Consider the following 23,993-nt stretch of genomic DNA (forward strand, 5'->3'; position numbering starts at 1 on the left):
CGAAATGCACCCACATGTAAACAAATCAAGTTGGCTTCTCACGCGAGCCCGTCTCGTTCCCCCGATCGTGTACGATACACACGTCGACTGCAGGATATTTCTTCATCCGCAGCTACCCCCCCATTTTTTTCGTTCTCACACTCCGTCAAAAGTCTGTATTTTAGTTAGAAAATTTTTCGCGACGTAACGAGAACAGGATCAATTCGACTCCGTTTCTTTTTTTTTTTTTTCGTCAATTTTGTTCAAAGTTTTTTTTTTTTTTTCTTTTTTAGTTTTTTTCGGTCGTTACATCCGGCGGGTGCAGCGGCGCGTTTGCGTACGGTATGTACGGTGTATACGTGTATAATACGGGAGATACCCGCGTACATGGCGCTTGATAATCGTTCAATTGTGAAAAAAAATTAACGCTCTTCGTGAATTTTTACAAGTCGTATATATATGTATAAATGTGCAGGTAGCGGGGTATATACGTACGTACATACGTGACACGCGTGCGCGGACACGGATCGTCACATTTTATGTATTATATACATATATATAATATATATAAATACATACCCGGGCAGAGAAACGCGTAACTCGAATTTTTCAATTTCCTCTTGTCATGAAACACAATTCACCGATTCCCACGGGATAATATTTGCAGTAGCGTGTTACCGTGCGGCAAACCCCGTCGCCATCGTTCGACGCGTGTGTACGCGTAAAATACACGTACGCTTCGAACCGTATACATATTCCATACATACATTAAAACACACGGATTACCTAGGTGTACCCGTAGAGGGTACGGCCGATACTTCCCAACTACGGGCACGTCCACGTTGTACCTACGATACAACGTACCAACGTATCCGCATGCTGAATTTCCTAACATTGTTCAACCGACGCGTACGATATGCATATAAATATATGTATGTATATCGTACGCGTTCGGTTTGGTTCCGCGAGCGCGTTTCTCGTAACATTGAACGCCGCGGACACGTGCGCCCGTAAATCAGTTTCCCCATACATTGTGTCGCACAGAATTACAGATCACGTGGATACGCGGTAACTGCAGCGGATATCGCGACAAGCGTAACGCTCGTCGCGAAATGAATCGAAAAAAAAAAAGCGAAAACGGAAGTCGAGTCGTCGTGAGTTTGAAAATTTTCGCACGATATACACGGTGAGCGGCGATAGTGGAGCGATTCGTTGCTGATGGAATTTTTGTCTTTTCACCTGAGAATCCGGGGAGCCCCGTTTCCCCCCTTCCCCTCCCCCGAGTTCTTAGCGGGTGGCGCGTACGCGCGCCTCGAAATTGGATACGATACTTCGGAAGGACGCGCGGTGGCCGCGAGATACCCTTGGAACAACACCTCTCGCGGTACGGATTATTATCCCTGGGGGATATTTTAATAACGTAGGTTTAACGCGACGGGTGTATTTAATTTGATAGAAGTTTCGTAACAACGGGGGATCGTTGCAGTTCAACAAGTTCGCGATATCGTGGCGATATTCGTCGTTTTCGTCGTACATCGCTGCAACGATTATCGTTAATTTAGCGGATAATAATTGGACGAGCGGACTCGCGCGAAATACGCGAAGATTCGCGTCTCGTCGAACCTGATTTTCGACTCGGTGATATCGCGGCGATTGAAATCGTCCCGTTTGTACGTCCGAATTCCTTTGAACGTGTTTGAAAATAATTATACGCGCTCCGCTAAATTTCCACTCCGTTATATCGCTCGATAATCCAATCGGATCACGTCGCGTACATGTAATACGTACAGGTAAATTATTTCGGGAGTGAAAAAAAAATTTTTTTCAACCACCGTTGCGCGGTTTGATCTATCATCGATATTGCGCGAGATCAAACGGGTACACTTGATTTTTTATTTCCTATGAAAAATCGGTGGACACGATGCGACGGATTATTATTAGCTATTTATCAACAGCCGCGACCCTCTGATTCTCCCCTTTTCGCCTCTTTTTATTTTTTTTTGGCGTTACCATCCCCAAAAATCGCGAGAGGGGTCATACGAGAAATATGGCGCGTGCTCTACTCTCCATTTGACACGGGGAATCTGAATAAGACGGGGAAAAAAAAGAAAAAAGAACGATTTCGATTTCAATGATGTACTTCCTTATTCTTCGCGAAATTTTCCACCTGCATCGTCGCTCACCGACGTAATTGCATTCGCTCCCGATGTTCCGGAGGCGTTATATATGTATATGGATACATCGCGTCAGAGACGACACATTGTGCATGGATACGGATGTTACTTACGCTCCGTAACCACCGCTCACCAGTTTTTCACGTCGGACGACGTGCGGCACGGCACACGTGTACATCACCTGCAGGACTTACGCCTACGAAACGAACCTTCCATCCATTTTATTCCTAATCGATATTGGCAGTGGGTCCCGGTCGACCGGATGACGTATCGTCCGTATACCGCCGATACATCGGCTCTCCGCCTTACGCGCACACCTGTAATACATATATACATATATAGTATATACCTATACATTTTTCGTATCTGAATATCGCAATATCGTATCGTCCCGATACTTTCGAAAACTCTCGACCCCGCGCCGCCGCGTTATATAGCCTCGTGTACAATGTGAAAAGGTGAATTTTTTTTTTTTTATTTTTGTTTTTGCCCAGAAACTGCAGCTTATCAATTCGACGATATACAACGAAGCCCGTTCGTCCAATAAATCCCCCATCCCCCTCGACACCCCGCGAGACCGAATAATAAAAACCAAAAACCAGATCACCTCCAACCTCGAATATCTCCGCAATGAAACAACCCCTTCGCGTGCATAATCGAAAAAAGTTCGCGTTCGCGGAATTTCATGCGAACGGTTGAAGAGAGAAAAAAACGAAAAAAAAACAAAAAATACAAAGGAAAAAAGGGAAAAAAATCCTTTTTTCGATACGCAACGGCATGGGGTGAAATCGTGAAGCGAGAGTACAGAGTGTTCGCGCCACGTGTGGGAAGGGTGTTGTATTAATTTTAATGTAAATTTAACGGTGTACAGACGATGTATTTCCTCCGGACGGGCAACGATTTTTTATTGCCGATGGTCGACGGGGCCGGACGCTAACGCCTCCGGGGGAATTGAAACGAGTAGGGAAATGTATTCGGGGATATTTTCTCGCGAATACGCGTCTCTACGTATCGCGTACGTACGTACGTGTACAGTATACATACGTTGTGTAGATAGGAGCGGTAGACGGGGAAGGTATATATCGTACATCGGAATGCATGTATGCACGATGCGCGTTTATTCATTTCGTTAGATTTGTCAAAGCCCTGCAGTGTAGGGGAGACGCGAGGGGGCGGAAGTTACTCGGCGCAACGATACGAGGGAAAAAAAAGAAAAGGGAAAAATATCGGATGCAGCGTACGAGTGAGATATGTGCGATAAAAGTGAGACGGCGGGGGGGGAGAATAAGATACTTGAAAATATGATAACCGGGTAGTTGCCAAAGGGAGGCGTTGAGAGGGGTTGAAAAAAGTCGTAAGCATTTCGCGGAAGATGAGATATTCCGAGGATGGTATACGTATGGCTTCGTTGCCTGGCTTACCCCCGTTAACGGGAAAGCGTCTAGTTTGAGAATAACAATTACACTAGAAGCAGTTTTACCCGCAGCTTAATAGCTGGGGGAAAATTAGAACGCAAATTGTTATAACGCTAAGTGCAGCTGCATCGGGGTGGAAATATTTTTCACCCCTTCTTGGCATACCTCTGTACCGCGCAGACGTGCAAGTTTGAAGAACCAGCGAGTTTCGCGGGACGTTAAAAAGTAACGGTAAACGAGATGGTAACGGTCGATGATAAAAAAAAAATGGTACACATCGCGCACTGTATGCGGTAATTTCATTTCAATTATCAATCCGCGATCACGACGCGCCCTATAAATCCTTTTCAAAATATGTTTCAGGCTCGGAAAATAACCGGGGAAATATCGAAGGCAGACATTGAAGCCTGACGATAAAACCTGCTTACGGTAGGGTGGCAACGAAATCACGATCACGTGGAGGGAATTGAAGCGGGGTAAGTCGAACTCGAGATCGAAAACGATTGAACGCTCCGCTCGATTCCAAAAACAGAAAACCCATTCGCACCCAAAAATCATCCCCCTCCAAGGGTAACGTTTGAGCGTACCTCGCTTCTTTTAAATCGTTGAAATTTTTTTTTTTTTCTCGCTTGACGCGATAAATACAGCCGGAATAATTAAAACGTCAACCGAACCCCTCCGCTCCGGGGGTACCCGTATTTCGCGAATGAAAGAGAGAGAAACGTACTCGATTTCCGCCCTCCACCTGAGTCACATATGAATTAAACGTAGCTTATTTGTGTGACGGCGTGCGGGGGTAATAAAAATCGGAATTATCTCATACGCTGTAAGTTTCATTGACGAGACGCGAAATCCTTTCGAACGAAGAGAGGCGACGTAACATCCGATGAATTCGAATCCAGACGCGACTCGAATCTATCGGTTTTCGTTAAATGCATGCGGTGAACGGTGATAAATTGAACGGATTTTTCCATCGGTTTCGGTCGCGCGGGTCCAACGGCATGAATTCCACCGATAATCAACGATCGTCGAGCACGTCGCGCTTTACGCAATACACGTACTAATATGATGCGATGCGATACAGTACCGTATTATACGGTGTATATTTGAATAGCGTTTTGGCGGAGCTTAGCTCCGCTCACTCGGCCCTCTATACCTCTGTACGTCTGTATACGGAGCTTTGGACGGAGGTTGCGAAGCGCATGCATACCGTGTATATACGTATACGTATACGTATATATATAGCCGTCCCAGCTAGCCGGTTGAATCGATTTGTGAATTTTGTAAGGCAGCCGTTGAAGATCAGACGAGATTTACCACCCCGGTGAAGATAATCAAGGGTGCGCCGACTGACGCGATCTACTGATGATACAAAGCCGAGAGCGACGCCAAACGTCGCGACGCGACCACGCTATATAACATTACGCTTCGACGCGGTCTCGAGCCCCCTACTACCCCCTACCCCTCCACCCCTCCGCCCCCCCTCTGTATCTTACACACCTGTATCTGTACGTATAATAAAATCAGTCACGCCGCATTACCTCTGGGACTGTTCTCTGATTTTTCTAAAAAAAAAAAAAAAAAAAAAAAAGCTGAATCCACGAGGGGCGTACATATGCGCGAAAAAAATCATACACCCACACCCGCGACGCCGAGGTAAATAAATACCTGACAACGTGTAAGAGAATCAAAAAGAACCCGACGAAATGAGGAGAAAAAAAATATAACAAAAAAAAAAAAAAAAAAAAAGACACACGCATACTCGAGCGAACCAGATCGAATAAAAACAGTCGCGAAAGTTCGAAAAGCGTTGCGCGCGTACGTCGAACCGGGTGTAAAGTAAAAGCTTTCCCCATTGAAATCCCACCCGTCAAACGCACCACCCATATAGCTTCGGTCAACTCGACGTACGGTATACAGGGGTACGTAACGAAGTTAGCTATATATATATATACGCACATTTACGCACACCTGTGATCGAGAGGCGTACATATATATATATATACGTGTGGTGCAATCAACGGTGGAATCAATTACCGATTTTTACACGCATCGTTTCCGGACACCTATAACTCGAACTGACTAATAATAATTGCCGAGGGAGGGGGGGAGGTGAAAAAATGGTAAAATCTCGGACGTCGTTTCCAGGTGATGAACGAGAGTTTCGTTCGCTCACGTTTTCATTATGAAAAGTACACTTATCGGGCGGTGTGCGTAATGAAAATTCCGCGGGGAAAAAACGTACGTGTACAGTTTTACGCGTCGCGTCGCAACCGCGAAAGCGTAATCAAAGCCGTTCGTACGCAATGCGTTCGGTGTATAATCTGTACACGATGGGAGGATATGTATCAAAAAACCGGTAGCGCCGAGATATTATACGTCGCAGTAAAGCGGAGGGCCCCCGTATTTACGCGCATCCTGCATCGTTAAATATGCATATACATAGGTATCTATGTATGTATTCGTGCGCGCGACCTGGGGAGTACATGGTAGTGTAACACGTGTACGTACATGGTAGGGTAATAATAAAGGCGGCCGATATAAACGCTAGGGCGATTCGCGTACCGTGAGGTTTACCTACTTTGTGCGCCGGGTCCCGTTCAGGAAGCGGAAAATCGCGTACATCTTACGACGATGTAATACCGGCGTTCGTTAATAATGCGTTGACGGGGGGGAGGGGGGGCTCGGGTTCGTGAAATCGAAAGTAGAGGTAGAGAAAGATGGCTGATCCCGTTTTCGGGGTGTGCAGGTGTCGAACTCGCCGATGCCCGTCGTAGCGATTCACCGATATCCCCGGTAGACCAGACTTTGAGAATTGATTAACGGGCGTCGCGACGCCGGTCGACTCTACGACGAACGAACGAGGGGAGGTGACGAGGAGAAAACTTTTCCAAATTACGGTCGATCGATCAATTTGAAAGTTCGAATTGTGAAGCGGATCATTGTTGTAAGAGCGATCTTGTTCAAACGCCTCGCGAGTGACTCCGAACTTTAGAATTTCAAAAACTGAACATTAGATCGGATCGGTGTAGCTACGACGAGTCGACTGATTTTAGAAACGATTCGACGGCGTCGATCCGTATTTTTGGAGTAGGTTGCGCGGTTAAATCGCGATTAAACGCGAGTATTTTGCGACGGCGGGCGTCGCGTGGCGTGGGAAAATTCGGAGGTTGATTATTATGTACCCGCTTTCTCACTTATTCCTTTTGGCTCTTATACCGAAGGCGGAGGCGGCGGCGGCGGCGGCGGCGGCTTACGCTCCCTTCGCTTTCCCTTCTGTACCGAGTCGCTAGCGACCGCCCAAGGGAATAACCGTCCCCCAGGTTCGCTCCCATCACCAGCGAAAACCCTTTGCCCCCTTGCTTCAGAGAATTCGCGAACCCGTATATTTTAATAATAAATCATTCAAAAATCCCTACTATAAATATTTGAATCTCCAGAGCGGGGATATATACATACATATATATATATATATGTATATGTATATTAGCTTGTATTTATATGAAATCCGAACGTTGGAGAATACAAATTGCGCAACCATTTTCCTTCGTTTCGCGAAACACTTGAATTCCCTTCTTTCTCTCTCTCTCTCTCTCTCTCTATTTCGTTTTCTCCTCAATGCAGACGGAGCACCGACCGTTTACCAGGGTCGTTCACATCCCTCAGGTAATTTACAGGTAATTTAACCACGATGCAAAATTAACCGTAGAATTTTCGGAGGATCATCATCAGGGTACAACAAGCAACGAAAATGGGGGCCAATGTTCTTTTTTTTCTTTCTCCATATCCCCTCAACGCGCTCCGAATAAACGTTTCCTCAAGAGCCGTACCGCACCCCTTCTTCCGGTGTCCGACCCTTCCGAAAAAATTTCCCTTCGTTCAAACACCACATCGTCCCTAATCTGAGCAATTTTTTCCACCAACTATATTAATGATAAAGCGGATCGTTTTTCGCTATTCAAGCGTTGAGCCTGCTCTGCGTAAGACCGTCGGCGGGTAGCAACGCGATGTTGGAAGCCCCCCCAGGAAGTCACGAGGACCTGGTCGAGGCCGCCCGTATTCCGTGCGCACAGCCAACAGGTTTGTATATATATGTATATATATAATATTTTATTACTAAAATTTCAACGCTTCCGTAAATTTTGGACGAATCGTGTTTTTTTTTTTTTGTTTTTCATTTTATTTCATTTTAATTTTTTTTTTTATTCTTCGGCGTTTTTTTTTTTTTTTTTTTTGACAAACGTGCGGGCGCCCGGCTCCCCGGTGTTTGCCCACGTCGCGTCACCGCGGTCGACGATTCGCTACCAACAATTATCGATTAATACCCGTGGCAATCGACGGCGAATCGAACGACCGCCGCAATTCGCTTAATTGGCACGTTACACGTACGGGCGTAACACCTGTACAATTACACGTCGTAAATAATTGCACCGCGGTTCGTTCGATTCGCTCGTTGATTTTCGGCCGGTCGCCGTTCCGATCGGAGTTCGCGGACATATGTACGCGACTTCGCACCGACTACGAGTGCGGTTCGGTTCGAGAAAAAAGGCCTTCGAAATTTACTCGGGGTTGCGGCGTTCGCGGTAAGGGGATAGCTACGACGGAGGGGATGATATATAAACAAAACGCCCCGAAAACAATGGCTCCGCAACGGAGGAAGAGGCGGGGAAATCGTCGAACGAAATCGCGAGTCCGGCCGCGAATTTTGAATTTTTTTTTTTTTTTTTTTCTGCGAAAAAATGAAAAAAGTGAAAAAGCTCACCGCAAGCGCGCGTGCACCACCGCAGTGACCCGAAACAACATGGGCTACGGTTACGTACCGACCTCCCCCCCCCATCGTATGGACGGTATATATATGTATATCGCTTGTATTTGCCATTTGAATTTCTAGGAACGGAAATTCATACTTGAAAATGTATAATATATATAATACTTCCCATTTGTTTCACGGCACTTCGCATAATACGGTACGAAGTGGCAGCCAGCCAACGAAAATAGACGGTTACCGAGGAACCGAGGCAAATGTACAGAGCTGCAGGCGTTTCTACTTATATGCGAACTTCTGGTTACGGGGGTGTACTACAGATACGAGACTCACCCCTACACATCTTGAAAAATTTGTACACAACTCACCTTTTATCAAACCCACAGTTTTACGTACGTTACACGTCCTCGTGCATTTTTCGTATCGCTCGAAATTTTTTTTACGGCAAAAATAAAGAAAAAAACAAAACAAAAGCAGCGCCGTTCGACTCGTGTCGTACGTTATTTTTACCGCATACCGTCGCCGCTGATTTTCTACGCTTCGAAAAAATCGCAGCACGTTTTTATCGTCATTAAAAATGCGCAGTTCGATGATCATCGGTGGCCGAGAAATAACGAAGCTCGCGATTCTTCGCAACTTTCATTATTTTCCGTATCTCAGCTTGCGGCGAGCGGTCGTCTTTTCCAAGGAACGTTTTCACGTATAGCGTTGGACGAACGCGACGGAAATAGAAAAGCTGCGCGGATATGGGAACTAATTGAAACGTTCGTTGGACCGGTGAAATATTTTCGCGTCATTAGCAAGTTAATTTCGTCTAAAATTAACCACTTCGTCAAATTTGCACTTCACGTGTACACGAGATCGCGGTGTTGAATATTCATAGACCGCGCGGCGTTTCGACGGAAAAATCGTCGACGAAGGTGAAAAAAAAATTAAGTCGTCCACACGTCGCGTTCGACGAAATTCGTGAGAAGTGGATGAAAATAACGGAATTAAAGTCGTATCTGTAATCGACTATGATACGGTGTCTCAACTTCGCCGAGTTTCGCGCGAAAATTTTTTTCTCTAAATTCAAAACCATTCAATTCCGTATAGTCACCGAAGTTCGACGGCTGAGGTAATCTCGCCGCGACGAAATTTTGGAAGGAAGTTTTTTTCATCAGCTCTCAGACTCTCGATGAATTTCGAGGTATACACGAACGGCTGACTCGACCGGTGGCTGCGTAGACACGGAAATCTTTACGTCGAGCCTTTTCTCTTATTTATTTTTCCAAAAACCCGCGTCGCGACGGGTTTCGCGACTTTCCCACGGCTTTGATAAGCCTCGGAGAAAACCAACGGCGGAGGCCTCCGCGACGGTGCGCAGAGTACACACTGGCCGAACCCGCAGTCTCACCGAGGATTTGTGCAAATCTTGAATTAGGGAAGTAAAACAGAGCAAAGTAACGAGAGAAACAAAGCTAATTAAATCTCCGAGCGCCAAGGTGGATCCGATTTCGCTCTACAATCGTTATGGAAATCGGCGTCGCGAGTTCGTCTCAAAATCAGCCGCGGAGGCAGACCGAGGGTTCGGATGGCCGCTGTAATTCTTCCGTACCGCTTCGATGGTCATTGACCCCCTTGGTCCGCGCGTATATATATACGTATATACGTACATACATACGTACATATATAAGCGTACACGGAGTTTGTCGTCCTCCATGAATTATTTAACGAGAGTTGAGTGCGCCTCCCGGTGTATTTGCACCGAAACCGAGTAGCCGCGCGAACGCCGACCTCAGCTGCCGCGACCCGCTGCGCTCCGTAACCCTGTCCCACCTAAATTCACGACGTCCGACCTCCGCCGAATTCCGCGTTTCGCCGATCATCTCGATCTCCACGCCGAGAAAAATAGCGTCGTTCCGATCCGGAGGGAAGGAATTACGTATTACCAAAAACTAGAATTACAATCGTCGTCTTGGACGCGACAACGCGAATTTTCTCCTCTTCGTCTGTATATGATTCGCTTCTTGTTTTGTTTTTTTGTTTACAGACCTCGACGCCATGCTGTACGGATACACGAACGGTATTTACGTGCTGGATCACGCCCAGGAATCGTTGCCGGTACGACATACTTTTCATACTCATAAATAACGATTTTGGTTTTTTTTCCCCGATTTTTATCCCCCCCGTCCCCCGCTCCCCCCTCCCGCCACCTTTCACCTCCTCCAATTTTCAGCCGTTAACAACCTGCCAGCAACAATAATTACCGTGAAAATTAATCAACGCAATATCATTCACGTGCGGCTGCACACACGCTGTGAATTGCGGTTATACCCTACATGTTCACCGCGCGCGTTGCAGTCGTATGCACATCTATCTGCGTATAAATATACGTGCAACGTCGGCGTAGCCGAATTTTTTTATTTTTTTTTGTTTTCAGAAGCGATAGGAACGGAGGTGAACACACACGTTGCGATATGACGTGTACAATTATCCGAATTTTCGCGCGTAAAACACACGCGCAACTCGATACGCTTGTACAATGTGTGTATATATAATGCAAGCGGAGACCTCCATTAACTCGCTACAGGTTTTAATTAAACAAAATTCAATTACAAAATTTAGTCGCGTTAATAAAGTAGGTGTACACCACGAACTACTCGTAAATTTCAATTTTGCGATAACGTAAGCGATAATATGCGCCAGCGTGTTACATGGTTAGGCAAACATATAATATGTGTTTATATAATAATATCTCATATTAACGGAATTCCGATGACGATTTAATCATATAGATGATATTTAATTAACGTGATGTAAAGTAAGGGCAATTCAACGCTTCACATCGCCCACGGTGCGAACGGTTTTTTTTTATTCCCTTAAATTCTGACGCCCTCGTTATTTTTTCTCTTAGTATTTTTCTTTTTTTTTTTTTTAATATACTACCCTTTCCTCCCTATCCTCGCTCCTCGTCGTCGATCACTCGCAATTTCGTTAAAACGGAGTACCGCGCGGGCATCGGTCGTACGGAAGGTAAGCCATTTAATTGTAGCGCGGGTACATCCCCCCACCCGCGATTAAAACCGGTCTACCCTTGGTCACGAAAAACCGCCGCCGGATAGTTCGTTTTTCTTCTTTTTTCGGACTTTCTTGGCCGATGGTACACGGCGCACGGTACGTACAGGTATATAGTGGTATACATATACATATATATATAACGCGGCTGCTCCGCTGCGGGTAAAACTTCTTGGCGTATAACTTTTTGACAAGTTAAATTGGTGACCTTTATAAAATACGTTATACTCGCGCTAGCGCCGAACGAGGGAGATAGGAGACGAGGAGCGGGCGAGAAAGAGAGTCGGAGGGGGGGCCAAGGGGGACAAGGGGGGCAAGGGGAAGGAAAAGAGGGTGGAAGTTAAGAGGTATAAAACGATTAATCACGGCGAAACTTTTCAACATAGATAATGTATCGCGTTTTCGGGGAAAGTACGCGATATTCAATTCATGTACATCCATAACACTTTTGCATTGAGTTCACCCGTCGTACGGTGAGAAAAAAAAAGAGAAGAAGAAAAAAAAAACGAGCTCGAGCAAAAAATGAAAACGCAATCTTCGAACGCCCGGGGAATATATGTACGTAAGTAAGGAAATTCGGGGGAGGGGGGTAATAGGTGGTCGGGGGTTGGTCGTCGTTGGGGGGGGGGGGGGGCGAGGGGAGGGGGGGGGGGGCGATATATTACCCTCGGCAATCAATGCGACGAACGTCGGTCCCCGTGGAAATGATCGGAAGAGAGGCGTAGAGGTAAACCGGGTAGAGTTGTTGCTATCCGTTATGCAAATTGCGTGACATTAGCGAGAAAGACAAGTGTACAGCGCCCGCGGGCGGAGGTAATAGCTTTAATTACCAATTAAATAGTTAACTGCCTCCTCTCTTTCTCTTCTTCTCTTTCTCTCTCTCTCTCTCTCTCACGCATCCGAACGAGCGGCGAGCGCGCGCGCGCGCTCTAGGGCAGCAGCTATACGTACTCGTAATTTCAAACCTGGGCAATTAGCCCAATTCCTGTCGAATTAACGACGCGCCACTGTCTACGGTATTATACCCCAACCGTACTGCATTTGCGCGCTCGTGGGGGACATCATGCGTTCGTTTATTATCCCTGTAAATCTACAACGTCAATCTCTTATTCTACCGATTCATACCCATATATATATATATATGTATATGTATACTGCAGCCGGGCCACACCGACGCCAATTAAAAAAGTCAACATTAATTCTGCTCTGTTTCTCCATCGTATAGATATAGATTTTATCCCCGCGTCTATGGAAGTGCTGTAAGAGTATCTTCTTTTTTTTTTTTTTACCCCGTATCTACCAAACTTTTTTATTCCAACTTTTGTCCTCTATTTTTTTTTTTTTTTTCTTTTATTTATTTTTTTTTTTTACACCGACAAATATTCGCATAATACGCGACTGCCGCACATACATTTCCGCTGTACGGCGACATCTAGTATGAAAAAATAATAAAAGCTCTCAGGTAAATTACTCCTCGTCGTCGGTTATATGGCACTTTTCTTTTTCCCTTCCCTCGTTTTTGTTTTTTTTTTTTTTTTTACCATGCGTCAGTTCCTCGTCGGCGGTTTTTGCAGAGAAGCGGACGAGTTTTTACGTGTACGTATCCTATGTATAAGCACGTGCTCGTCCGTACATCAAGTCGGTTTGAAACAATGGAATTTTCACGGTGCAACTCATCGACCAACGTTACTACCTCCTCATCCCCTTTTCAAATATATATATATATATAAGTTTACCTTTTCTCTTTCTTTTCACGTCTCCAGCTTTTTTTTTGTCCCCGGCAGCAACATCCACACTTTATACTTCAGTCACGAATCGGTGTCTCTCCGTACCCATGATGCAATGCCGCATAATTTTCTCATCTAGAAAAAAAACCTCTCCGCCTGCCCATTTCGAGAACGTGCAGCCTTATACAGCTACGGCGAAAGTGGGAGGGAGGGGGGAAAAAAAAAACTTCGAAACACTTGAAACTCTTTATCCGAAGGTTATAGCCTGAGGAGAGGAGAAAAAAAAAAAATATATGAAGGGAAAAAATTAAGTCCTACTTTTTTTTTTCCTCGCATTTCCTACGATATTCAGGACATGGACATGCTGCAACTTTTCGCCTCACCCGCCGGCCGGGCTCTGGTGGTGAACGAGAACCAGCCGAAGGGATCGAGTTTGGCGTCCTCCCTGTCCCGGGAGTCTTCCTCGAGGTCAAAAAGCAGAAGACGAACCTCCGGCACGGGGACAGCGAGCGCTCCCGCCTCACCGCCGCGGCACAGAAAATCGAGCGCCGAACTTTACAAAGAGGCTGCGGAAATTCTCGGACTCACGTGCTCGATGACGGACAGCTGCCGATGCATCGACTGTCAGGTATGAAATGGACGTAAAGCGTCTTACCGATATTCGTTGCCCACGGCTCGAATGACGGATGATATTTTAACGTGTGTTTCGTTGATATCTTTAAATTTTTACAGAGCAACTATTTCGACTGCGACGAGGACTACGGCGACACGAGAACGGAAGTTGCCGCCGGTACTCCGATTCTTCACGCTCTTTCGCATCCGCTCACATGTACCATTCAGTAGCCTTCGTTTTCCATCACGTTCATTGTTGTTTAATCTATAATAAAAATCGATATCGTACAATATGGCCAATGGGTGAAAATGATAAGTGATTGTCAGCGAGATCATGGCCTAATTAAATAACTCAAATAAACGATAACGATAATAATCATTTCTTGATGGGATATCCGATTGTTCGTTTACGATATACAGTAACCGAGTAAATGCTCTTCGTCTCGCAAAATATGCGAGATGAATTTTTTTTCTATATCTGTTCGATTTGTCGAGTCATTTTTCGATCTTCGCATCGAAGAAAATTTAAACGATAAGATGAACTACGTGAAAAGAAAAGGGAAGAAAATTGACAAAAAAAAATTAACTATGAGATAGACTAGTGGGATCATCACTCGAATTACAATAGCGACAAGCAGGAAGTGAACTTTGTGATCGATTCCAAGGTGTTATACATCAAATAACAGGTGATCACGATACCCATAGACATAATAGATGATAACGTGAAACTATGAGCCGCATCTATAGCAAAAAATTATCGAATCCGTATAGCTACACATATTATTGTTACGTTGTAACCCATATTTCTGCTAGCTACGTACGGTAGAAGAGATTGACAAATGTTGAAACAGCTGGTTTTTAGTTCGAAAAAATATAACCGATGATAAATATGTTATGGGGTAACGTTTGGCTCAATTTTGACGAATTTACCGTTATTTGAAACCGGACACGATATGCCAAACCATGTAAGCCAAAATTGAAAAAAAAAAAAAAGAAAATGTATTATTATATGTTAATGCGAAAATATTATGGAGTTATTGAATTATAGCTATAAGGTATGATTACGTGTATAATTGATTTAAATCTAACTGTAAATTCATAGATGTAAAGTTGTTGAAAAAAAAATATGTATATTATGCGTGCGGTATAATTGAATTACTAAGCGGTATTTGAAACCGAATTTGAATATCGAAAGAAGCGCACCCGCGTCCCTCGAGAAACTAGTTTCTTCTTTATATTACCTGTCGATGTTTTTCCTTCGATAATAATCTAATCCGATATTACCTATAATACGAATAATTAGAGCGAATTGATATTCAACTGACAAATGAATAAGTGATCGACGTTAATTTTTTATAATCTTACGTAATATAATATTAATACCTCACCGTTTCACGTGGGGTGTGAAAAAAAGTATTATTCCTCTATATGAATAAAAAAATCTTGTACCAAAAACAAATGCAAGGGAGAAGATTTTTGATATTCAGATTATGATAACAATATTACAACATGAAGTTCGCCGCGATGACGAAAAGCGATCTGTTATAATACGAAGTTCACCGCAGTAATAACAAGGGAACTTCGTTATTTTGACTTGAAATTGTAGTTGAGTAAAAAACAATCACGATCGACAATTTTCAGATGTTGCCAATGATTTTTCACCAAAAAAACAAATTTAATTGCTAGACGTACCCCACTTGATTAATTATTGATCCGAAAAACGAGTGGGCTACCTCAAAATATCAAGTAAAAAATTTTTCCACCTAATGATTACTTGATCGATTGCATGAGTAGATGACTTTGGCTTTCAGATTTGGATTCCTGAGCTGATTATATGTGAGATTACTCTTGAAGAACCAAAAAAAACATCAATTTTTGAGCAAAAAATAAATCACTGTTTCAATTGGGTTTGATATGCTTTTCTTACGTATTTTGATCTCAGGAATCCGAATCTCGTAGAAAAATTGATCTATCTCTGAAATTGACCGAGTTATCGCCAATTTTCAGCTTTTTCGGGTCAAAAATGAAAAATTGATTTTTTGTTCTATTTAAATGTAAATTGAGCTCAGGAATTTGAATCTGGAAGAAAAATTGATCTATCTTAAAAAATGACCGAGTTATCCCCATTTTTTCGCATTTTTCGGCATAAATTTGAGGATATCTCGAAGGGAAAAAATCGCAGCTTAATTTGGACAACGGATTCGTGTTCCTGAGGTCAAATTACATAGGAAAAGTGCCATACGATCAATTTTGAAAAATAAAAATTTTTGGCCAAAATTTGAGATTTTTCCAAGGGGTACCCCTTACGATTTTTTCAAATTTTGGCCAAAAATTTTTATTTTTGAAAATTGATCGTATGACACATTTCTTATGTATTTTGACCTCACGACCACGAATCCGTTGTCTAAATTGAGCTGCGATTTTTTCCCTTCGAGATATCCTCAAATTTATGCCAAAAAATGCGAAGAAATTAGGATAACTCGGTGATTTTTGCAGATAGATCAATTTTTCTTCCGGATTCAAATTACTGAGCGCAAATTACTGTAAGATAGAACGAAAAATGGATTTTTTATTTTTGACCCCAAAAAGCTGAAAATTGGCGACAATTCGGTCAATTTTAGAGATAGAATATTTTTTCTTTCAGATTCGGATTCCTGAGGTCAAAATACGTAAGAAAAGCATATCTAACCTAATTAAAACGGTGATTTATTTTTTGCTTAAAAATCGAATTTTTTTTTCGGCTCTTCAAGTGTAATCTCACATATAATTAGCTCAGGAATCAGAATCTGAAAGCCAAAATCATCTACTCATGCAAACGATCGAGTAATCATCAGGTGGAAAAAATTTTTTACTTGATATTTTGAGGTAGCCCACTCGTTTTTAGAATAAATAATTAATCAAGTGGGTTACTTCCAGCAATAAAATTTGTTTTTTTGGTCAAAAATCATTGGAAACATTTAAAAATTGTCGATTGTGATTGTTTTTCACTCAACTTCAATTTTAAGTCAAAAAAAGAGCATGTCATTTTTCGATTTTATACTTAGGACACGCGTGTCCCTCGAGAAACTAGTTTCTCCTTTATATTACCTGTCGATGTTTTTCCTTCGATAATAATCTAATCCGATATTACCTATAATACGAATAATTAGAGCGAAATGAGATTCAACTGACAAATGGATAAGTGATCGACGTTAATTTTTTATAATCTTACGTGATATAATATTAATACCTCACCGTTTCACGTGGGGTGTAAAAAAAAGTATTATTATATATAAAATCAAACCAATTGCAAAATAATATCATGAGAATGATATTGCGAATTCGTAACGTGTGTTAAAATACTTGTAATAATATTACCTGTAGTACCGTGAGCGTCTCTTGAAAGTGCTTACCATCCACGTTTGCGTCGAAATATTCTTATCTCTCGTTCTACGAGCAAGCCCGAGCTCCACTGGGGTCGGCGTAGCCAGCAGCGTAGACGCTTTGTTATGATGCGTCACCTTGAGGGTCGTACATCATAACAAGGCGCTCACGCCTGTGGCTACGGCGTCTCCAGTGCAGCTCGGGTTCGCTCGGAGATCGAGAAATTCGAATATTTCGACGCATGCGTAGATCGCAACTATTTTCATCAGACGCTCACGGTATATGAGATAAAAATTAATTATTCGGTTCAATTATTTATAATATAACTTGATAATTATATACGTATACATATATATATTTATATATATATATATATAATTATTGTTATCGCGAGTGAGAAATCGATGTTGAAAATGTTATTTGGAGAGTAAAAAAAAATATATATAATATTGATAACAAATAAATTATATTAAAAGGAATTATAAAAAAAAAAAAATATGTCAAAATCAATCTGCAAAATTTCATACCAACCACTGAGGATACGTTTCACATTTTTTACGTACTTTGTTATCACGACATTAATGTTGTATTAATAAAACTCCGATAAAATATGCCTATACGAAGCCCACCAGGTATTCCAATATAGCTATATATGTATACTCCTTTCAAACCTGCAGATAATCAAGTTACGTGTACTGCAACTCTGCTTAATATTCTGTGTATCACCTTGTTATGTGCAATAATATCGTAGCTCGCAAATCAATTAAAAACGTACAACTTTGCTTTACCATAACGATAGTTTGTTAGAAATCGAATGATCGAGAAATGAAATAATCATTATTTAGAAAAAAAAGAAACATATGCATACGTATATACGTACGTGAACTCGCACGTACGTATACATGGGTGTAATGGGTGACAAAATAGCAAACTAGAACCAAAGTTATAAAGATTTACAATAACGACTCTGCCTTTCCGCCTTATGAATGTTGAAGCTTGAGTAAATGAATGGGAAAAAAAATAATTACAAAAAAAAAAATTACGGAGGAAGGAAAACTAGGAGAAGGAGACGAGGATTGTGAAATGTGATGTTGTTCGACAACTCTGATTGTAATTATAACGCGCGAGTATGCTGGTTTATTATATGATGGATGAAATTATGCTTATATAAGACTACTACGAGCATGATATATATATATATCTATGATACGACAGAATAAATATGAACGATAATAAACGATGATGATGGGTGATAACTGATAAATTGATAAACAATAAAAATCATACGAACATGGCACTATTAGATCTGGAAAGTAGGACATTGGAACCCAAAACTTGGAGAGAATAATCCCGACGTCGGCAAGAACCCCGCGATCCTTGATAAGAAAGAGAAAATAAAAATGCATCAATCGTCACATTTAGGCCATGTTTTATTGGTGCTGTTCGGTAAGTTTCACATCGATCATTGAAATAATAGTAATAGTAATAATAATAATAATAATAATAATAATAAGATATATATACGTATTACAATTTAAATATATATCTCTTGCGTTACACATTCGATTGAATTATCGTATCGTATATCATCACCCCAAAAGTAATGTTTTCCTTTATATTACGAGTAAAAATGTGCATCCACGATTTGACGATTTTCATTTCTCAATAGAATTTAATTCCATTCCACGTTCATTTTCACACACCTATTCGTTACTCGTTCCATTCAATTCTCCGGGTCGAGTACTACAACGATTATGATATCGGCCGTATTTTTGTTTTTGTTTTCTTCCTTTCATCAGAAAAGGCGAAATAACAATACACCGCGCGTAAAGCGTAATTAATTTTTTCATCGAATCGTTCGGCAAAAAAATCGCCTTATTCTCTGTTCATTAGTATTATTGTAATTGCTAGTCCGACGTACAAATTGAGACTCGAGATGCTGAGTTGAAACGGCTTCAAGGTAGCAAGTGGATGCGTTGAATGAGTCAGGTTCGTTTTTCTCCGAACCCTTGAAGATAATTCTGTGCTTTAGAATTCCCGACGCCCAACAATTGTTGGATCATTTTCCGATATTCTCGTTCGCTAATTTACCGCTGTTCTCATCTTTCGCAATTAGTCGTTTCGGAACGAGTATAATTTATATTATAGCCTTTTTTATACGGCTATAGTCTCGTTGAATCGTCAACGTCATTATCATTAATATTGACAATAATTTCTAGATAAGGGATACACATACATACCTGTACGAACGTATGTATCATGCGTTTAATACTATTGATCTTTAGTCTATTATAAAATTAATTGCGAACCGAGATTTCTTTTGCCACGGTTGGTTTTTTTTTTTTTTTTTTCTCTAACAGATTACTACACACTTAGGTATGTACTTGAAGTTGATGTGAAACCCAAGATTACTCGAGTATGTCCTGCGTGTATATTTAATTATATAGTTTCGCTGCACATCCTCGTATTACAGTTTCGTACAATTATCAGTCTATTTAATTTAATATGAGCGACAGTTACTGCCGCCAATTGTCTCATGACTTACGGTATGCTACAATTTTTCTTTTTTTACTTCTTTCTCACCGCTCATTTCTTCGATTAGTGTTCTCTAAGGTATTTAGTTTTTTGTATTTTTTTTCTTTTCGTTTTTTTTTTTTTACGGTTTTTCTTTTTCTTTCCTATAGTTTTGACAACGGAGTGATTTTTTTTTCAGGATTAATTGTATATACGTAGAATCTTCTCTGTCGTAAGATAGATATAATCGAGTACAATTGCAACAAAGATCACAAATGATTGAATAATGGTAGATGTATATAATTGGCATAATTCGTTTGGTTAAATTTTCGGAAATTCATAGTTTCTTTGATTAAGGAATAATACTGTGTGCGTTATGACTTAACGGTAGCTAATTTAAGTGTTGAGATATCGTTTTTTTTTCATTTTTTTATTTTTTTTCATTTCTAATTTGTTTATTTTTATTTATGTTTTTTTTTTTTTTTTTTTTCTTTAATTCTTGACTATTCAATTTCAGCCGAATGAACTCTAGTAACTAAACCACAAGCTCAAATGGCTATATACTTTCATTTGTTTCGAGTTTGATTATCTCAAACCATAATAGAGTCATTATTCAAATTATTTTTTACATTTTGTTGATTTCTTTGTTTTTTTTTTTGTATTGACATTACAAATTTTCCCCCTCTCTCTCACACTCTCTCCTTCTCCCTATCTTCTCAACTATGATAGATACGTACAGTACGATCTAATACAACGATGATAATGGAAAAAACTATTGAACCGAAAAAGAGCTTAAGTTCTCGCCTACGATCACAAAAAAATTAATGTCGAAGCACATTGAACATTCAATTAATTTATACCTATACCCGTGTATAATACTCACACTCAACAACTATTATTGAAAACTTCGAAGAGAAAAAAAAAAAAAAAAAAATAATCAATATTTTATAAACTGTCGTTGAATTTTTCTTTTTCATTCTACTTTTTTGATCGTTTATTTTTTTCAACTGGTTTTTCGAAAACGTAAATGAGAAGAGGTTTTTTTTTTTCATGTAAGGCAGAATCAGAAGTTGATCTACAGGACGATTACTTGATTACTATAATTTGAGATCAATAATTACAAGTGTTTGATTGCCAACGTTTTTTGTCGTTTTTTTTTCTCCGCGAAACATGGAGTGTGTGTACCGTATAGTCGGTCTATTGGTTCTTCGAAATGCTTTCCATGATTAATAATGATCAGTTTATTTCAGTAATTCCCGTTTTTCGTTTTGTTCTCTTTATTTTTTGCTTTTCAAATATGTGTCGATGATAACGGTGTATAATTACAATTATATACCTACTTGTGTAACATCGCTGTTCGAACAATTTTACATCGATTAATCTTCAGTTTTTATTTTTCGTTTCAGTTTTTTTTATGTTTCGTTTAAACACGAACAATATATCAACGGCGTTATTCATGGTTATCGTTGTCGTTGTTGATGCTGTTGTCATTATTATTATTATCAATCTTATTATGTATAGGCTGTTTGTTGTATACCAAAAATATCCATCTCATCATGTCTTTTTAACTGCATGACTGTCGGCACCGTTCTAACGATGGACAAATCGATTAACTATTATTCTCATAAGTATAATCATGGATAATAATATGAGACCTGTCAATTCATCAAATTCATCAACACACGAACGCATTAATTCTTTTCTATATTTCTGTTCAAATAATATATATATATAATTACCGTAAAAATTATATAATCGTACACGCCGTGCCGTGCATGACCTCCGACAAAAACATCGGAGTTCCGGCACCCAAACCTCCGTCAGTTTTTTCCTGTTCATCCCTCTCGTACTCGCAATCGAAGTAGTGACTCTGTCGGGGTGGAGAAAAAAAGATTCGGAAAATGGAACGACGCTACGGAGAGAGAGGATTTGATCGATCGTCGATCGATAAAACTCACTCACCTGGCAATCCAAACACCTGCACTGATCGCTCATCTTACACGTGATACCCCATTGCTTCGCGACAGCTCTGTACAATTCTTTGCTGGATTTGTGCAGAATTTCTGGACCCTTTATAGGCGTTTTAACGACCCTTATTTCTGTAAGAAAACGTGCAATTTTCACATCGTTAACGTACGCGTAGCGCGACAGAATTTCGATATCTACCTGCGCCCCCGCCGCCGCCGCCTCTTCCGGGGGTTCTCTCGCCATCCGGTGGTTTTTCCCTCTCGTTACCGTTGTCGCAACAAATTTCGTCCTCTGTGTTCGTTGCCGATTGTTCGACCGCCAGTCTGGTCTGCGACGAACGATGCGAATGAGAATGAAAATTGATTGATCTCTGATTTGCGCGTTTACAATTAGTATGTGGACAGGGTAAGTATCACCTCTTCGAGAACGTGCTCGTACGACGGGGGAGGTGAGCTCGGTACCAGAGGCTCGCTTCTCACCGAGAGAACGTTCTCGTCGGGTCCAGCGGGTGTGTCCAATCTCGTGTTCGGGCTCATCAGAGCTTGAACGTTTATCGGTTGCTGATTCGGCTCCTCGTATTCCACGCTGCTACTCCGGCTACCCTCGTTGCCGCCACTCGAAGATTTTGACATCTTCGAAAAACGGAGCTTGAACGGCGCCAGCTTTGATGATTTCTTTGTAACGCGGTGTTAAAGTGGAATTATTATTATTAAAGCCAATCTCACTGGAGATCGAATATCACGTGACGGACAGCGGTCCGAAAACGTCTCTTTTTTTTTTTTTGATACGGAAAGCTCTCAAAAGAAAATCGCTTCAGGCCAGGATCTGAAATCAGAAAAATACATTTCACGTCGTCACTAAAAAAAAATTAAGTAACAAACTGAGAAAGATACACCGCCGTAGAACCAAATTAATCGAACTGCAGCTGCACAGGTTATCAACAGGATTGTCTTCACGGTGACCCAGTACCGGGATCTAATTTTATCGAAATTTTTTCGACAAGATTTTTGGAAAACCTCGATGATCTCGAGCATCACCAAAAAAAAATGCACACGAGACAGGATGAGATACGCGTTGATCGAATCGTTAGATTGCATAGAGTCGGGTGTACGAATTTTCGAAAATAATAATTTTTCCCCCGATCTAATTTTGATCTGATTTTTGTTACATTAAAAAAAAAAAGAAAAAAAACACACTTCGCTTTTCTCTCCGTTCTTGCGGTGTACGAGTGTGTAATTTTTTCCTTTCGCGCTTTGTGCGGCCGGCGCGTAGCGGCGCAGATTTTGATTAATTTTTGAATAATGCATGCGAGAAAAAAGGACGACGAGGTGGGAAAGAGTATCAGAAGGGGGGAAAAAAAAAAAAAGTAAAAAAACGGGCTTATGAAAAACTAGAATGTAAATGCCGAACCTCAGGCGAAAGTGATGATAGGCGGAGTGAAATAAAAGCTGTGGTATTTCTAACGCAGCGTCAAAACAGACGAGGCGATTACCTTATTGATCGCAACCCGTGTAACACATGTTCCGGGGGTGGTCGGTGTGGGTACCCCGATACAGAAGTAGGAGCTACGCAGCAAAACCGACGACGCAGTTACCGTTTAGGGGATGAACGTACGAAAACTGGGCACATGCCGAGGTTCCAAAAAATGCAGCTAACGTCCGGTGCGGTAGCAACGTGCGACAATGTCGTTCTACTACTCACGATATTCTCGAGTTTTCTACTCGGGGGTTGCGGAATTATATCGGGTTCAACTGGTTTAATTCGGTCACTGACGATACGCGGCTCTACCAGTCGAGGGCGGTTGCCATATTAAAGCTACCACAGCGCTGGTCACGGAGCTTTTTCACACCAAAATTGTACATAAAAATTTTCACATCCCCATGTAAGGGTGGTACATAAAGTTCTTTCGTACCGAAAACGACCCCGTCAAACGCCGATGCTCGAGATGCATCATTTCCGGTAGGAATAAGGAGACGCCGGATGAAATCTCTTCATTATTTCCTCGGAAAGAACGTTCGGAAACAAAAGAAGGGATGGAACCGTTCCAAAAGCTCGAGTAGAAAAGAAAACCCCCCGTTCACCCCACCCCCCCCCACGAGAAACCGAAGTCGCTACACACAGAGTCCTCGAAAATTTCTGCAAAAATACTTACCCTCCCCGCTTCCCTTTTTTGTCCATTCGTTTATTGATTTTTTTCTCAATTTTGAAAGCGAACCGGGCACCGAATAATCGGATTATTAATGTCTGCAGCCGCGGCGTCTCGCGGCATCAATGGGGTGGGAAGGGGGAGGGGCGGGAGGGGGTGGGTCATAAATTAATTTGCGGAATCTGATTACGTACCACGAAATGTAAGAGCCTCGATAGCGACGTCGTCATATTACACGGGCACCCATTGGCCGTTTGATATAATTGGTATAAG

The 23,993-nt window shown here is 41.6% G+C and overlaps 2 protein-coding genes and 1 long non-coding RNA gene across 11 annotated transcripts in view; 1 reads left to right on the plus strand and 2 right to left on the minus strand.

Moving 5' to 3' along the window:
- Positions 1 to 13,567, minus strand: part of LOC125501627 — a 57,927-nt gene extending 44,360 nt beyond the window's left edge. Inside the window, exons 1-2 of one of the 2 annotated variants that reach the window (XR_007279224.1) lie at positions 13,127 to 13,567; positions 2,287 to 2,470 (exon numbers count right to left, since the gene is read on the minus strand). This is a non-coding gene — a long non-coding RNA (uncharacterized LOC125501627). Of the gene's footprint in view, positions 1 to 2,266; positions 2,471 to 13,126 lie in introns of both variants that reach the window. The other variant, XR_007279225.1, reaches the window with a different exon arrangement.
- Positions 1 to 14,431, plus strand: part of LOC105689610 — a 52,589-nt gene extending 38,158 nt beyond the window's left edge. For 2 of the 4 annotated variants that reach the window (XM_012406756.2, XM_048657857.1), the window contains 5 exons: positions 3,932 to 4,044; positions 7,532 to 7,648; positions 10,366 to 10,436; positions 13,470 to 13,745; positions 13,850 to 14,431. In XM_012406756.2, coding sequence (XP_012262179.1) covers positions 7,576 to 7,648; positions 10,366 to 10,436; positions 13,470 to 13,745; positions 13,850 to 13,960 — 531 coding nt within the window. In that variant the 5' untranslated portion in view covers positions 3,932 to 4,044; positions 7,532 to 7,575 and the 3' untranslated portion in view covers positions 13,961 to 14,431. The remainder of the gene's footprint in view (positions 1 to 3,931; positions 4,045 to 7,531; positions 7,649 to 10,365; positions 10,437 to 13,469; positions 13,746 to 13,849) is intronic. The other 2 variants (XM_048657855.1, XM_048657856.1) reach the window with 1 other exon arrangement.
- On the minus strand, positions 13,568 to 23,393 carry LOC105689607. Of its 5 annotated transcripts, XR_007279223.1 has the most exons (7): positions 23,067 to 23,393; positions 21,991 to 22,399; positions 21,773 to 21,902; positions 21,569 to 21,705; positions 21,346 to 21,476; positions 18,384 to 18,468; positions 13,568 to 13,994 (listed from the first exon to the last, which is right to left on the minus strand). XR_007279223.1 is itself a non-coding variant. In XM_020854416.2 (6 exons), the coding sequence occupies exons 2-5, from the start codon at positions 22,204 to 22,206 to the stop codon at positions 21,354 to 21,356; spliced, it is 606 nt and encodes a 201-aa protein (XP_020710075.2). In that variant the 5' UTR covers positions 22,207 to 22,399; positions 23,067 to 23,393; the 3' UTR covers positions 18,378 to 18,468; positions 21,346 to 21,353. The 5 variants fall into 5 exon arrangements, 4 of the variants coding, with proteins under 4 accessions (XP_020710075.2, XP_020710074.2, XP_020710072.2 ...); XM_020854416.2 differs by lacking the exon at positions 13,568 to 13,994 and having other exon boundaries at positions 18,378 to 18,468; XM_020854415.3 differs by lacking the exons at positions 13,568 to 13,994; positions 18,384 to 18,468 and adding an exon at positions 20,065 to 21,196.
- Between the last annotated feature and the right edge of the window lie 600 nt (positions 23,394 to 23,993).

Source organism: Athalia rosae, chromosome 7, assembly GCF_917208135.1.
Source record: "Athalia rosae chromosome 7, iyAthRosa1.1, whole genome shotgun sequence".
NCBI lineage: Eukaryota > Metazoa > Arthropoda > Insecta > Hymenoptera > Athaliidae > Athalia > Athalia rosae.

Bases quoted from the DNA above. Each gene is read 5' to 3' on its own strand.
- LOC105689607 (XM_020854416.2), bottom strand. From the start codon at position 22,206: ATGTCAAAATCTTCGAGTGGCGGCAACGAGGGTAGCCGGAGTAGCAGC. The intron at 21,706-21,772 runs GTAGATATCGAA...GTTTTCTTACAG, and splicing joins CGGCGGCGGCGGGGGCGCAG to AAATAAGGGTCGTTAAAACG. The intron at 21,477-21,568 runs GTGAGTGAGTTT...CCACCCCGACAG, and splicing joins GCAGGTGTTTGGATTGCCAG to AGTCACTACTTCGATTGCGA.